We start from the raw sequence: 11,054 nt of genomic DNA, 5'->3' as shown, positions 1-11,054 counted from the left end.
GTGTATCTACGTATTGTCCATGTTATACATTTTCTAATTTTAATGATATCCTACCACTGCCCCAAGTGTTACATCATAGAAAATACCAAACTATAAAGCTTTTACCACTGGCCTTTTCCCTGCTCAGTCAAATGCAAATAAAGCCTGTTATTTTTTTAGTGTCTGGATCCCAGTTAGCTTCAGCAAATAGGATTACTAATCCTCCTGAGGTCACAAAAACAGTAGTGTATTAAATTATTCTTATTAATTATTAATTATTCCCTGTAAATGAGCTTAGTAAAGATTATGGAATACCAGGGAAGCACTTTGGATGCATTTCAAAATAAGAGTATGATAACTTCAACAAGGAGAGTCCAAGCTGCAAAATATACATACCACCTCATATTTCAGAACATTCAAAAACTTTTTCTCCAGATATATTACACATTGATTTCTCTAAAAAATAGATTTATTTTTGTATCCGTATATAAGATTCATTTGAAAAATTGCATAGACACTGGAAATATATTTTAGTATGCATTCTCAAAATTATTGATTATTATAAAGCCCGATGGCACATGAGATGTTGGAGTTTTTCAGTCTGTTTTCTCTTGTGTTTATCAGTGACAGCTGATTGAAATATGATGATGCCGCCGGTCCTTTCTCCTTCACCAGGAGGGAGGAAGATGTGACGAGGATGATGATGCTGTCAGAAACAGATGTACTGCTGGAGTCCATCTCTGTCCCTCAAGGTACAATCTGCACAAATGTCCCAGCTATAGAACCAATTATTAGAACATGGTAAATTATTAAACAAGGTAAACATGTGAACCAAAATGATCCATATATGTACCATTTCCTCTAAATGTGAAGGTGCAATATGAGGAGACAGAGTTTGTAAGGTGAAATGCAATGAATTACTAAACAAAAAAATGATTGAATATATAAATATGTAAATAAATACCTCTCATTTTATTCTTCGTGTCTGTAGGTCAGGAAGACGCAAAGTGACAGTGTTGAGCCCAGTCAGAATTTCGACTGTTGCATGCTTTTTTCTATTTATTTATGTATTTATTTATTTATTCACACATCATCACCAAGAAATATATTGACATTTTTAGTAGTCTGTTTAGTGCTCTGATCATCTCTCCCATCATTTTTCCTGCTGTCAGCTCTGTTACAGAGGCGGCAGCTGGCTGGTGGAGAGCAAACCACAAAACACCGCCCACGCACACACACACACCCACACATATTCCCTTGTCACCCGTGACTGAGACTACTGCACATTCAACACCAGTGAGGCTACAACACAGTTCACAGTTCAGTTTAAAATGCAAGGACAATCATGTGAAGCGTACTGGTAAAACATTTTAAATGGGACACTTTGATAAATTATCGACAGCTTAAAGGACCACAGCAGTGATTTTGACTGTTTGGCCTGTTAGTACAGTTGTTTAAATGTCTTTATCAAATCATGCAGGGAGCTAAAGATTTCACAATGTAGAATCAAAATGTGAATTTTTGGTTGAAATTTTTGGTCGCCTTATAATGTTCTGCTTCTGCGGCTAACAAAGTCCTCAACATTCAGAAACCACACAGCTGATAGATGGCTGCAGCCCAGGGACTTAATCAGAGAGTGTTGTGCCAATGGATTCATATGAGGTTGTACTGTGTGCTTTTGCTGGTGTATTAATTTAGCCTACAACTAGGGGGCGCCTCGGTGAGTCCTGAGGCTGGGTCCTCACTGCAGCGCCCTGGGTTCGAGTCCGAGTCCAGGCCCTTTGCTGCCTGTCTCTCTCTCTCTCTCTACTGTCAATATCAATTAAAGCAAAAACAAAACACTCTTTAATCTATCATAACTAGTAATGTACGATGTTAAATTCTGTTTATGTCATGCTGCAAGCTACCAGCCGACGGTCTTTTGTTTGGAAACAGAGACAGTACAGGTTTTCCTGCACACAGCCCATGGATGGATTATGAGATGATAAGCTGATGAATTACAGCCAACACATCCATGATTACAGCTCGTGGACGTCTCACAGCGTCATGCAGCCAGCAGGAAGGAGAGACATCCTGTCTTCATTTACGAGATGGCTTAAAACCTTCCTTTTTCATAAAGCTCATAATTAAGACGGTCCCATAGACTGCCGAGGGCCCTCCCATGATGCACTGGGCTCTCCTTCCTCACATATCCATAGTCCATTAATGCATGTTACTAACTGGCCATCTTTGTGCTCTCTCCTCTTCCTCCTCTCTTCGTCTCTCTCTTTCAGCAGGTGTTTCTGCCTCTGGAGCTGATCACTGCTCCAATTATTAGTACTACTCGGTCCTGCAACCATCACACCTATGATTATCAATCTCAGTATTCTCGCTATCATTGTTTCGACTGCTACTACTAATATCAGAAGTTTTATTATTATTGTTTTTAGCGTTATTATGATTACTACTGTTGTTGCAGCACTATTGTTATTGTCATTACTGCTGTTATCACCACTCAGTATACAGCCCTATGGTGAACTGCATCGCTCTATGTCCTTCAGTCTGCTCCTCCCTCCTCCCTCCTCTCTCTCTCTCTCCATCTCTCAGTCCTTCCGGTCTAGGCAGATGGCTGCCCACCGAGATCTGGGTTCAGCTCGAGGTTTTTGTGTTAAAAAGGTTTTTTCCTCGCCGCTGTCAGATTCTGGTCCATGGATTTCGCTGATATCTGCTGGGTTTCTGTAAAACGCCTTGAGATAACCTTTGTTATGATTGGATGCTGTACAAATAAAATTGAATTGAATTAAGTGAACACAGGGTGGCACCTTCCCCCAGCTCTGATGCCTATAAAAATACCCCTGGATTTTGCGGTTAATGAGGATTTCAACTTTTAGGATGTAATGATTTAAATAAGGGACATTAGGTGTAAGTCTGTGGGAAATTGTCTTTTTGGGCCGCTGGGCGTCACGTGACAGACCTGGAGGTTGTAATTTTACGGTTTGTCCAGTGTGTTCAGATTGGGTTCAAAGCCTGGCACTCTTCCTGTGGTGTGTGTGTGTGTGTGTGGTGTGTGTGTGTGTATCAGCAGGTCAGTGCCCTGGTGTCTTGTGGGTAAAAACCACCTCTGAAGCTGCTCTGGTTTGGACTGCCTGCCTGATCACAGCAAGGGCTCCACTGTGCCTTCATCATGCAGAGGCCCTGATGGCAGCTCCTGGTGATGATGATGATGAGGATGATGATGATGATGATGATGATGATGATGATGATCTGACCGCCCCGTCTGGTCTGACATTTATTTAAAGGTCATGTCTGTGGTGTGATTTGTTGGCACGAGCACCACTTCCACCAGGAAAATGTTTTATTCCCACTTCAGGTTTGTGTTTGAGCTCAGAGTGAGGCAGACAGGTCACAGCAGCTTATTTTCAATACAAAAGCGCCTCCTTGTGGACATCTCCCTACATTACAGCTTTCTCCCACTGGGGGATCCGCCCCTTTGTCATTAAAAGGTGATTGATGCAGAAACAGGAACAGAATCTGCCAAAATAAATGAGATTCCTCTCAGCTGGGATCATTTAAAGCTGACAGTCCACAGCTGAAGAAGAAATTAAATGTTAAATCAGAGTTTAACGGAATAATCATAATAATAATAATCAAACTGTTTATAGTTGACAGATGAAACATGAGACTTTTTGTGATTCATTTCAACCACGGTGCAGATTAGAGGCCTTAAAGCAGTGCGGTTTTATGAAGCTGAACTGCATTTCCTCCAGATCATCTCTTTTGTCAGGACAGCAAAGGTGAAAAGCTGATTTTGCAGCCTAATGCCTTGGAAACATGAACATATTTAAAGATCCTTTTTGAAAAGATAACATATACTTTATGAAGAGACAACTCTGGAAAAAAAAACAAAACCCTGATTTCTGATGTTATTGTCATACTGTCTGTGAAGGATGATTTTTTTGTACATCATAAAACTACTATCTCATAATTATGAGAGTATGAGATTATGAAATAGTATCTCATAATAGTATCTCAAAATTATGACTTAAGATGGGCATTTTTTTTTATTATCAAGGCTATGTTTTCATCTTCTTCTTTTTTTTTTAGTGGTGTAAATCGGCTTCTATAAATATTGATGCAGTTCTTGATCAAAAAAAAAAGTCCAGTATTTCCATCTCTTACTGTGAATGTTGAATTTTCCACAGTAAAAAGTAAGTGTACAAAAAACATTATTGTTTTCCTTTTCATTACATTCAAAACATTTCAGTGCCATAGATGTAAAATTTTACTCAATAAACTGAAATCGTACAGCTTTGATTCCTGCACCCTCCAGAGCAACATGATGCTTTATTTTATATTATTTTATTTGTATTATTATTATTATTATTATTATTTTATTCATTTATCCATTTGATTTATAGGCCTTTGGCTGTTCCTCTGTCAGACAGAAGGTGGCAGTCTTCACCAGCAGGAGGAGGCCTGTCAGGCGGAAACACCGGCCTTCCTGTGGGCTGACAGAAGTGTCCAGCAGTGGCTCTGGTTCAGTAAACATGCTCTATAGCAGGGGTGGGCAATCATGTGCCATGGAGGGCTGAGAGGCTGCAGGTTTTCTTTCCAACCAAAAACTCCACCAGCTGATTTTACTGATTACCTCACCTTCAAGCAGAAAGCAGGGACTAATCAGTGAAATCAGCTGGTGGAGTTTTGGTGGTTCTGGTGGAGCCTCTCGGCCCTCCATGGCACATGATTGCCCACCCCTGCTCTATAAGGTGATGTGATGGAGCTTTTGTGCTGCTTGGTGAACTGTTTTTTTTTTTTTTTTTTTTTAAATCCCTTTTTTTCCCCCCAAACTTATCCAATCTTACCTGCACCTGGAGCTGCACACTTGAAATGATTGAATTTTAAAAAACGTTCATGGCTGGGAGTGCGGCTTATTAAGGATCAATGGCAATTTTTTTTGGTCACTAATTGTTTTGGTTATGTCTGTCATTTATATGGCTCTCACAGCCTTGCCAGAAAATATTTTGAATTTATCATTATTTTGTTATACTTTAGTGGGACCAAAGGAAATAAAATCCCTCTTTGCTTTATCGTCTTACAAACATTACTGTCACACCTATGATTTTCTTTTTTTTTTTTTTTAATTTACAGAAGAATTTTTAGTGAACACAGGAAGACAGAAATGTTGAGGCGACGAGATTTTTATTCCCAGTTACAAGAAATATTAAAACATCTGATCAGATACGGCAGCATTTCAAAGACCTGCGAGGAAGACCCTAACCCCCACACACACACACACACACACACACACACACACAATATGGTACATAAATGCATTAATGCAGCAAAGCTAATGGCTGTGGAAGGTGCAGGAGGAGCAGGAGGAGCAGAGGGGCTGATGGGAAATGTAGTCTTAATGTGGAGAAGAAGCTGATGTTGGTAGTCAGACGATGATGAGATGATGAGATGTTCCTCGGATCCAAATCATTTTGGACAAAAAGCCTCGATCTCGCCAAATATCATCAACCCCCCCCCGCAGTGCAGAGGTCAAAGGTCGAGGCCCTGCAGCTCTGAGGACCAGGCCGCTTCAGGACCTGCAGCTCAGAGTGTGTGCACACAGAGCAGCCCCGCAGAACGGACTGTTACACACACACACACACACACACACATCACCTATCCATCTGTCTGTCATCTTTTTATTTTAATTGAACTTTTTAAAATTTTGATTTAATACATTGCTACGTTGGTCCTAAATAAAATTATTCAGCCATAACACACATTTCTGTACAGCTGTGACTTTGTTGTGAATACATACTGCTTTCCAGCAAACTATTAATTATTCATATTTATTTATTTATTGCATGTATTTATTTTCTTTTTCTTTTTGTTGTGTTTTATTGATTTATTAGTTTATTTTATTTTATATACATATATATATTTTTTAATGTAAGCCTGAGTCAAGTTCCTTACATGCTTAAGCACACATGGCCAATTATGCTGATTCTGATATTTAAGTTTGATATGTAATTGATAAAAATAAAATAAAATAAAATAAAATAAAATAAAATAACGGTTCATTTTCAGCTCTGCAACCATCAGATGTGTTATAGTCTCCCTGTCTGTCTCCCTGACAGACAGAGACAGACAGGTCAGGCACACAGAGAAACAGACACACAGACAGAGATACAGACAGACAGACAGACAGACAGACAGACAGAGAAACCGAGAGACAGACAGACAGACAGACAGACAGAGAGACAGACAGGTCAGACTCGTGCTGCGGCTGAATGCACAGACAGTCTATTGAGCGCTGCGCTCTGAATACCATGACAACTCCCAGCAGCCTCAGATTTATTCCCAGCAGTCCGTGCGGCTTTGTGCTGGGTACGTGTGTGTGTGTATGTGTGTTGGGAGAGGGGGGTGGGGGGTCTGTTGTGGGTTTGGGGGTCGTCAATCAAGCCATTATCTCTGCTGGAGGGAATAAATGCACAAATCTCTGCTCTTTACACCGCCGACGTGGGGAGGTTTGTCTTTGTGCGCAGCTTAGTGGACGACCACCCAGGAGCCCGCGGACCCCGGCACGCTCACACACTGAGCCGCAGCTTTGTCACACACACACACACACACACACACGTCCAAACTGGCCCGACACCTCAGGGATTTTTTCATCCTTAGTGCACTTTGGCAGATTTCAGAAATTGTGATGAAATCCACGAGCCAACATGAAGCGATGAGCTGCTCTCTGTGTGCATCCCTTCCCCTGCCTCACTCAGCTGCCACGACTACAACAACTTCATTTCTCAGGGTTTCAGTCGACAGTTTCAGCCTTTTCCCCAACCACACAAGAGGAACATTCAGGTTTGGATCCGGACATTTTGGCCTCATGAGTTCATTTTTTAAATTTCAGCGGTGTAAAATGGGCCTGTGGCTGCTTAAAATGACAAAACACCAGGAATGAAGAGCTTTATTCTGTTTTAACACCCTTTTTTTCTGAAAGAGAGGTGATGAAACCCAGCTCTTCATGTCGTTTTGACAGGATTTCTCCTTCATCTTGTATCTGAGCTGCACTGATGAAGGTTAATAAATTAACTTTTAAAAACAATGAACCTCCTGCTCCCGCTTCACCTTGTGCTCTCACATTGTTTTATGAATGATGTTTTTCTTTGTAGTATTTATTCATATGTATTTATTCATTCACTCTTCATTTTCTGGATGAGAAACTGTGTCTTTTATGCTGTTGTGTCCTGCCAAACTTTAATAAATGAAACTGCCTTGATTCATTGTTTACCATAATAGTCACAGAGCTACTCTTTATTGAAAGTAAATGCTTGGAGTACTTCTGCATAAAATGATGTGTGTTGTCCTTCTGAGTTTTCAAATGCAGTTCAGCTGTTAATGAAATGCATTCTCGCTCTGTGTTTTGTAGCAAAATTAATTGTCAGCGGCAGATTTTTTCCTTTTTTTTCACCTTTTTATGACAAAAATATGAATCAGTATGACATAAATATTCAAAGTAAGAGCATCCTGATTTGAGAAAGTAAACAGTGACAGATCATAAGAACTGTAAAGCTAACATGAAGTGAGGCTGGTGTGTGTGTGTGTGTGTGTGTGTGTGTGTGTGTGTGTGTGTGCTGCTGTCGATCATCAGCTGCCATGCAAACACTCATCTGCCTCTCGAGTTAATCCTCAGACTAAACATTGACTCAGTGACACTGATCACCAGCCTCCCGCTGCCTCAGGCTCATATTATGGGATTCAGTCGGGCTTGTCAAGGTGCAGCTTCCGCCTCCGTGATTAGATACATGATCACTCCATCTGCATGTCATGTCGTGTAATTTAATGTTCAGTTTGGTGCCTGATAAATAGATTTTTTTTTTTTTTCATGTGTGACTACAGATCATTGAGGTTAATCTACTTTCAAAGCTGATATTTCATTTTGTTTTCATTTCAGTTTGATCTCTATATTTAATTTCATTTTTTTTCCTTGCATGGCTGCTGCTGAAAAGAAGACACCAGCCGCTGCTTTGTGTGCAGAAATTGTCCACAGAGAGAGAGAGAGAGAGAGAGAGAGAGAGAGAGAGAGAGAGAGAGAGAATCAAATATATATATAAACACACAATATTCAATTTGCATGTGCAAGGCAGAAAAGAGGGTGATGTGACCTGAGTCCAGATATGATCATCCAGCTTTTGTCAGTGTAATTTAAAGCAGGGACGAGGCACACAAGCTGATTTGGAAGCCTCCTGTAAAATAAAAATAAATCAGTCCCATCGGAGGGCTTGAGGGGGAAACGCTCTCTTGCTTGGTGACAACTTACCACAGCGAACGAATGAACACCTTGTCAGCCATTTGTCCACTTGTTCCCGAAGATGGAGCTCATTTCTATCAGGCTTTGGAGGCTTAGGGGGGGAAATAATCTGAGGTTTTCGGCCTTGCAGGAAAATGTTCCACAGTTTTTAGAATCTGTGGTTCCGTGGGGAAACATTTCCAACAGTGAAGGGTTCTGTGAGGCTCCGGACGGGTTCCTCTCCCCGGGATCATGAATGGTAAATGAGTCATTGCTCAATCACATGCACGCCTCCCTTCAGTCCAACATCCCATAATAACCATTCATCGGGTCCCTGAAGCACCAATAACAGAGTTTCCAGTCCCGTTTTCACACCCTCATCCACTTGACTCCCGGGACCCGCCTCCGTCCTTTTCTCCGCTTCTGCTGCGTGTGTGTGTGTGTGTGTGTGTGTGTGTGTGTGTGTGTGTGTGTGTGTTTTCTTCCTCCTTATGCATTTTTCATCGGGGTGTCGGTGTTAAAGCGTGGCAGGCCGGCCCGTTTAGCGCGGCGCTCCGCTCTCTGAACGCATTCATGATCAGTAAAGTCGCTGCTGGACGCGTCGACGAGCAAAGCCCGGATCCTTCAGGACCCAGACCCTCCCGGTTCTCCTCCTCCCTCACGGGCTGCAGCTGCTGAAAACCCGCCGGAAAGCAGCCTGGACTTTTGGTTATTTCCAGTGTGTGCTGCGCTCTCCTCGCCCCGGCATGTCTTTTGGCACCAACACAAAGACCGGCTTCTCCGTGCGGGACATTTTGGATCTTCCGGACCCGATCGGCGGCTCCGGGACCGAAGAGACCGAGGATGAAAACGAGGAGGCTTCCGCGGAGACTTTGGTGGAAAATGAATCGGAAAATGTTCAGAAACTGGGATTTAACGCGCATTTGTGTGAGCGCAGTACCGGGAGTTTCGCAAGGTGGACCGGGTCCGCCGGTAACCTGCAGTTTTCATGTAAGGAGATTTTATTTGTCAGCACAAAATAATCAACATATTGATCTTTATAGGTTTATATGGTTTCTGCATTTCATAATTTTGCACAAAATTCCTTTGAAGTCTGGATTGTGGCCGACGCCACTCTCCTCTGCTCGTGCGTAAAGAGCAGATATTTTATGGAACTGCTCAGGTTTAATTATCTAATTCAAACATTTGATAAATCACTCCTCACTGTCAACAATAAAATTATGAAAATGATTTTAGGCCATCATTTAAATTCTCATTTTCAAGCCCGGCAGCACGAGACAGCCGTGCGTAATTGGCGAATGTGATGTGGGCACGCGCTGTTTTTTATTCATCATCGAATCTCATTATTGTTGTTATTTTCACAATCATGTAATGATCGTCGGCTCGCTCTTAATTGTAATTGGAGTTTGATTGGCTCTGCGGCAGTAAACTGGCTTTAATTCAAGCGCGTTTGGTTGTTTCCTGCCAGTTTCTGTGTCTTGTCGAAGCGCACTGCGACAAAAATATTAACAAGCCATTTCCTGTCATGTTCAGACTTCAAATCTTTTTTTTTTTCCTGAAAGTAAAGCGGAAAATTTCTGTCAGTCGAGTGAGAGAAAACTTCACGTGTCTCCACTGCAGATTCAGTGATTTTCCAGAGACAAATGTCAGTATGTTGTATAATCAATAATGCAGAATGAGGCAGATCGCTGCGCTAAAATCTATAAAATGATTTGAATTCAAGAAAATTGTGGAAAAATTGTAGTTTGATTTGTACTGGAAAATGGGTGGGAGTATCTGTTGTAGGCTATTTGCAGATTTTCTTTCACTTATTTTGCCAATAATTAACAGTTAGTGCTCAGTGACATGACATGGCTTGTTACTGCAGTGTTGACTGGCTGTTGATGCTTTGCGGTTTCTGTACTCACGAGTCCGGATAATCAGACTACTTCAAGTAATCAGATTACATGTTTCTCTCCCAGCGCTTCACGGCCTGTTAGAGTCCCGAACCGAGGCGAAATCTCCGGAACTGTCCACGGACGAGTCGCAAGACCCGGACCGGGACCCGTCCAACGATCCAGTGGCCCAGATGAACCGGAACCGGAGCCGGAAGAGGCGGGTGCTGTTCTCCAAGGCGCAGACCTACGAGCTGGAGCGCCGCTTCCGGCAGCAGCGGTACCTGTCTGCCCCGGAGAGGGAGCACCTGGCCGGGCTGATCCGCCTCACCCCGACTCAGGTGAAGATCTGGTTCCAGAACCACCGCTACAAGATGAAGCGGGCCCGGGCCGAGCGCAGCCTGGAGGCGCTGCAGATACTGCCGGTCCGCCGGGTCGCCATCCCCGTCCTGGTCCGGGACGGTAAGCCCTGCGACCGGATCAAAGCCCAGGACCTGGAGGCTTCTCTTAGCGCCGGGATGAGCCTCCCTCTGTGCGCCTATTCCCCGCTGGTGCACCCTGCGTACGGGCCGGAGCCGGTGCCGCAGCATCCCGGGGTGCAGCAGCTGGTGCATGTGTACCAGTGGAGCTGGTGAACGTCATGATGGAGACGCTGCGTTGTGCTGATGTGCACACTGCAAACTGAACGAAAAAAATCGAAGTTTGGCCGTCTGTGAGCCCGCGTAGCGTCTTAAAATGATTTTCTTTATTTCCTGAGAAGAAGCGACAAACCCGGTCATGAAGGAGGGAGAACATTCCAGCTGCTTCCAAAATGTCTGATTTACTTCAAAGCATTTTCCAGTGAGTGACAATATCTTAAACCGAAGAAAAATAAGGCAGATAAAAAGAGATTCTTAATTAAGAAAGTCGACGAAAAAGTTCTTTTTCATTGGAAACGA

The 11,054-nt window shown here is 42.8% G+C and overlaps 1 protein-coding gene across 1 annotated transcript; it reads left to right on the top strand.

Moving 5' to 3' along the window:
- The first annotated feature begins 8,988 nt into the window (after positions 1 to 8,988).
- On the top strand, positions 8,989 to 10,751 carry LOC115356389 (homeobox protein Nkx-2.2a). Its single transcript, XM_074933710.1, is given in 2 exon segments — positions 8,989 to 9,232; positions 10,222 to 10,751. Coding segments are annotated over 2 exon segments (774 nt in total).
- The last annotated feature ends 303 nt before the right edge of the window (positions 10,752 to 11,054 follow it).

The sequence above is a fragment of the Myripristis murdjan genome, chromosome 24 (assembly GCF_902150065.1).
Source record: "Myripristis murdjan chromosome 24, fMyrMur1.1, whole genome shotgun sequence".
Classification (NCBI taxonomy): domain Eukaryota; kingdom Metazoa; phylum Chordata; class Actinopteri; order Holocentriformes; family Holocentridae; genus Myripristis; species Myripristis murdjan.
The sequence above is the reverse complement of the archived record's forward strand: the minus strand, read 5'-3'. Positions and strand labels throughout refer to the sequence as shown.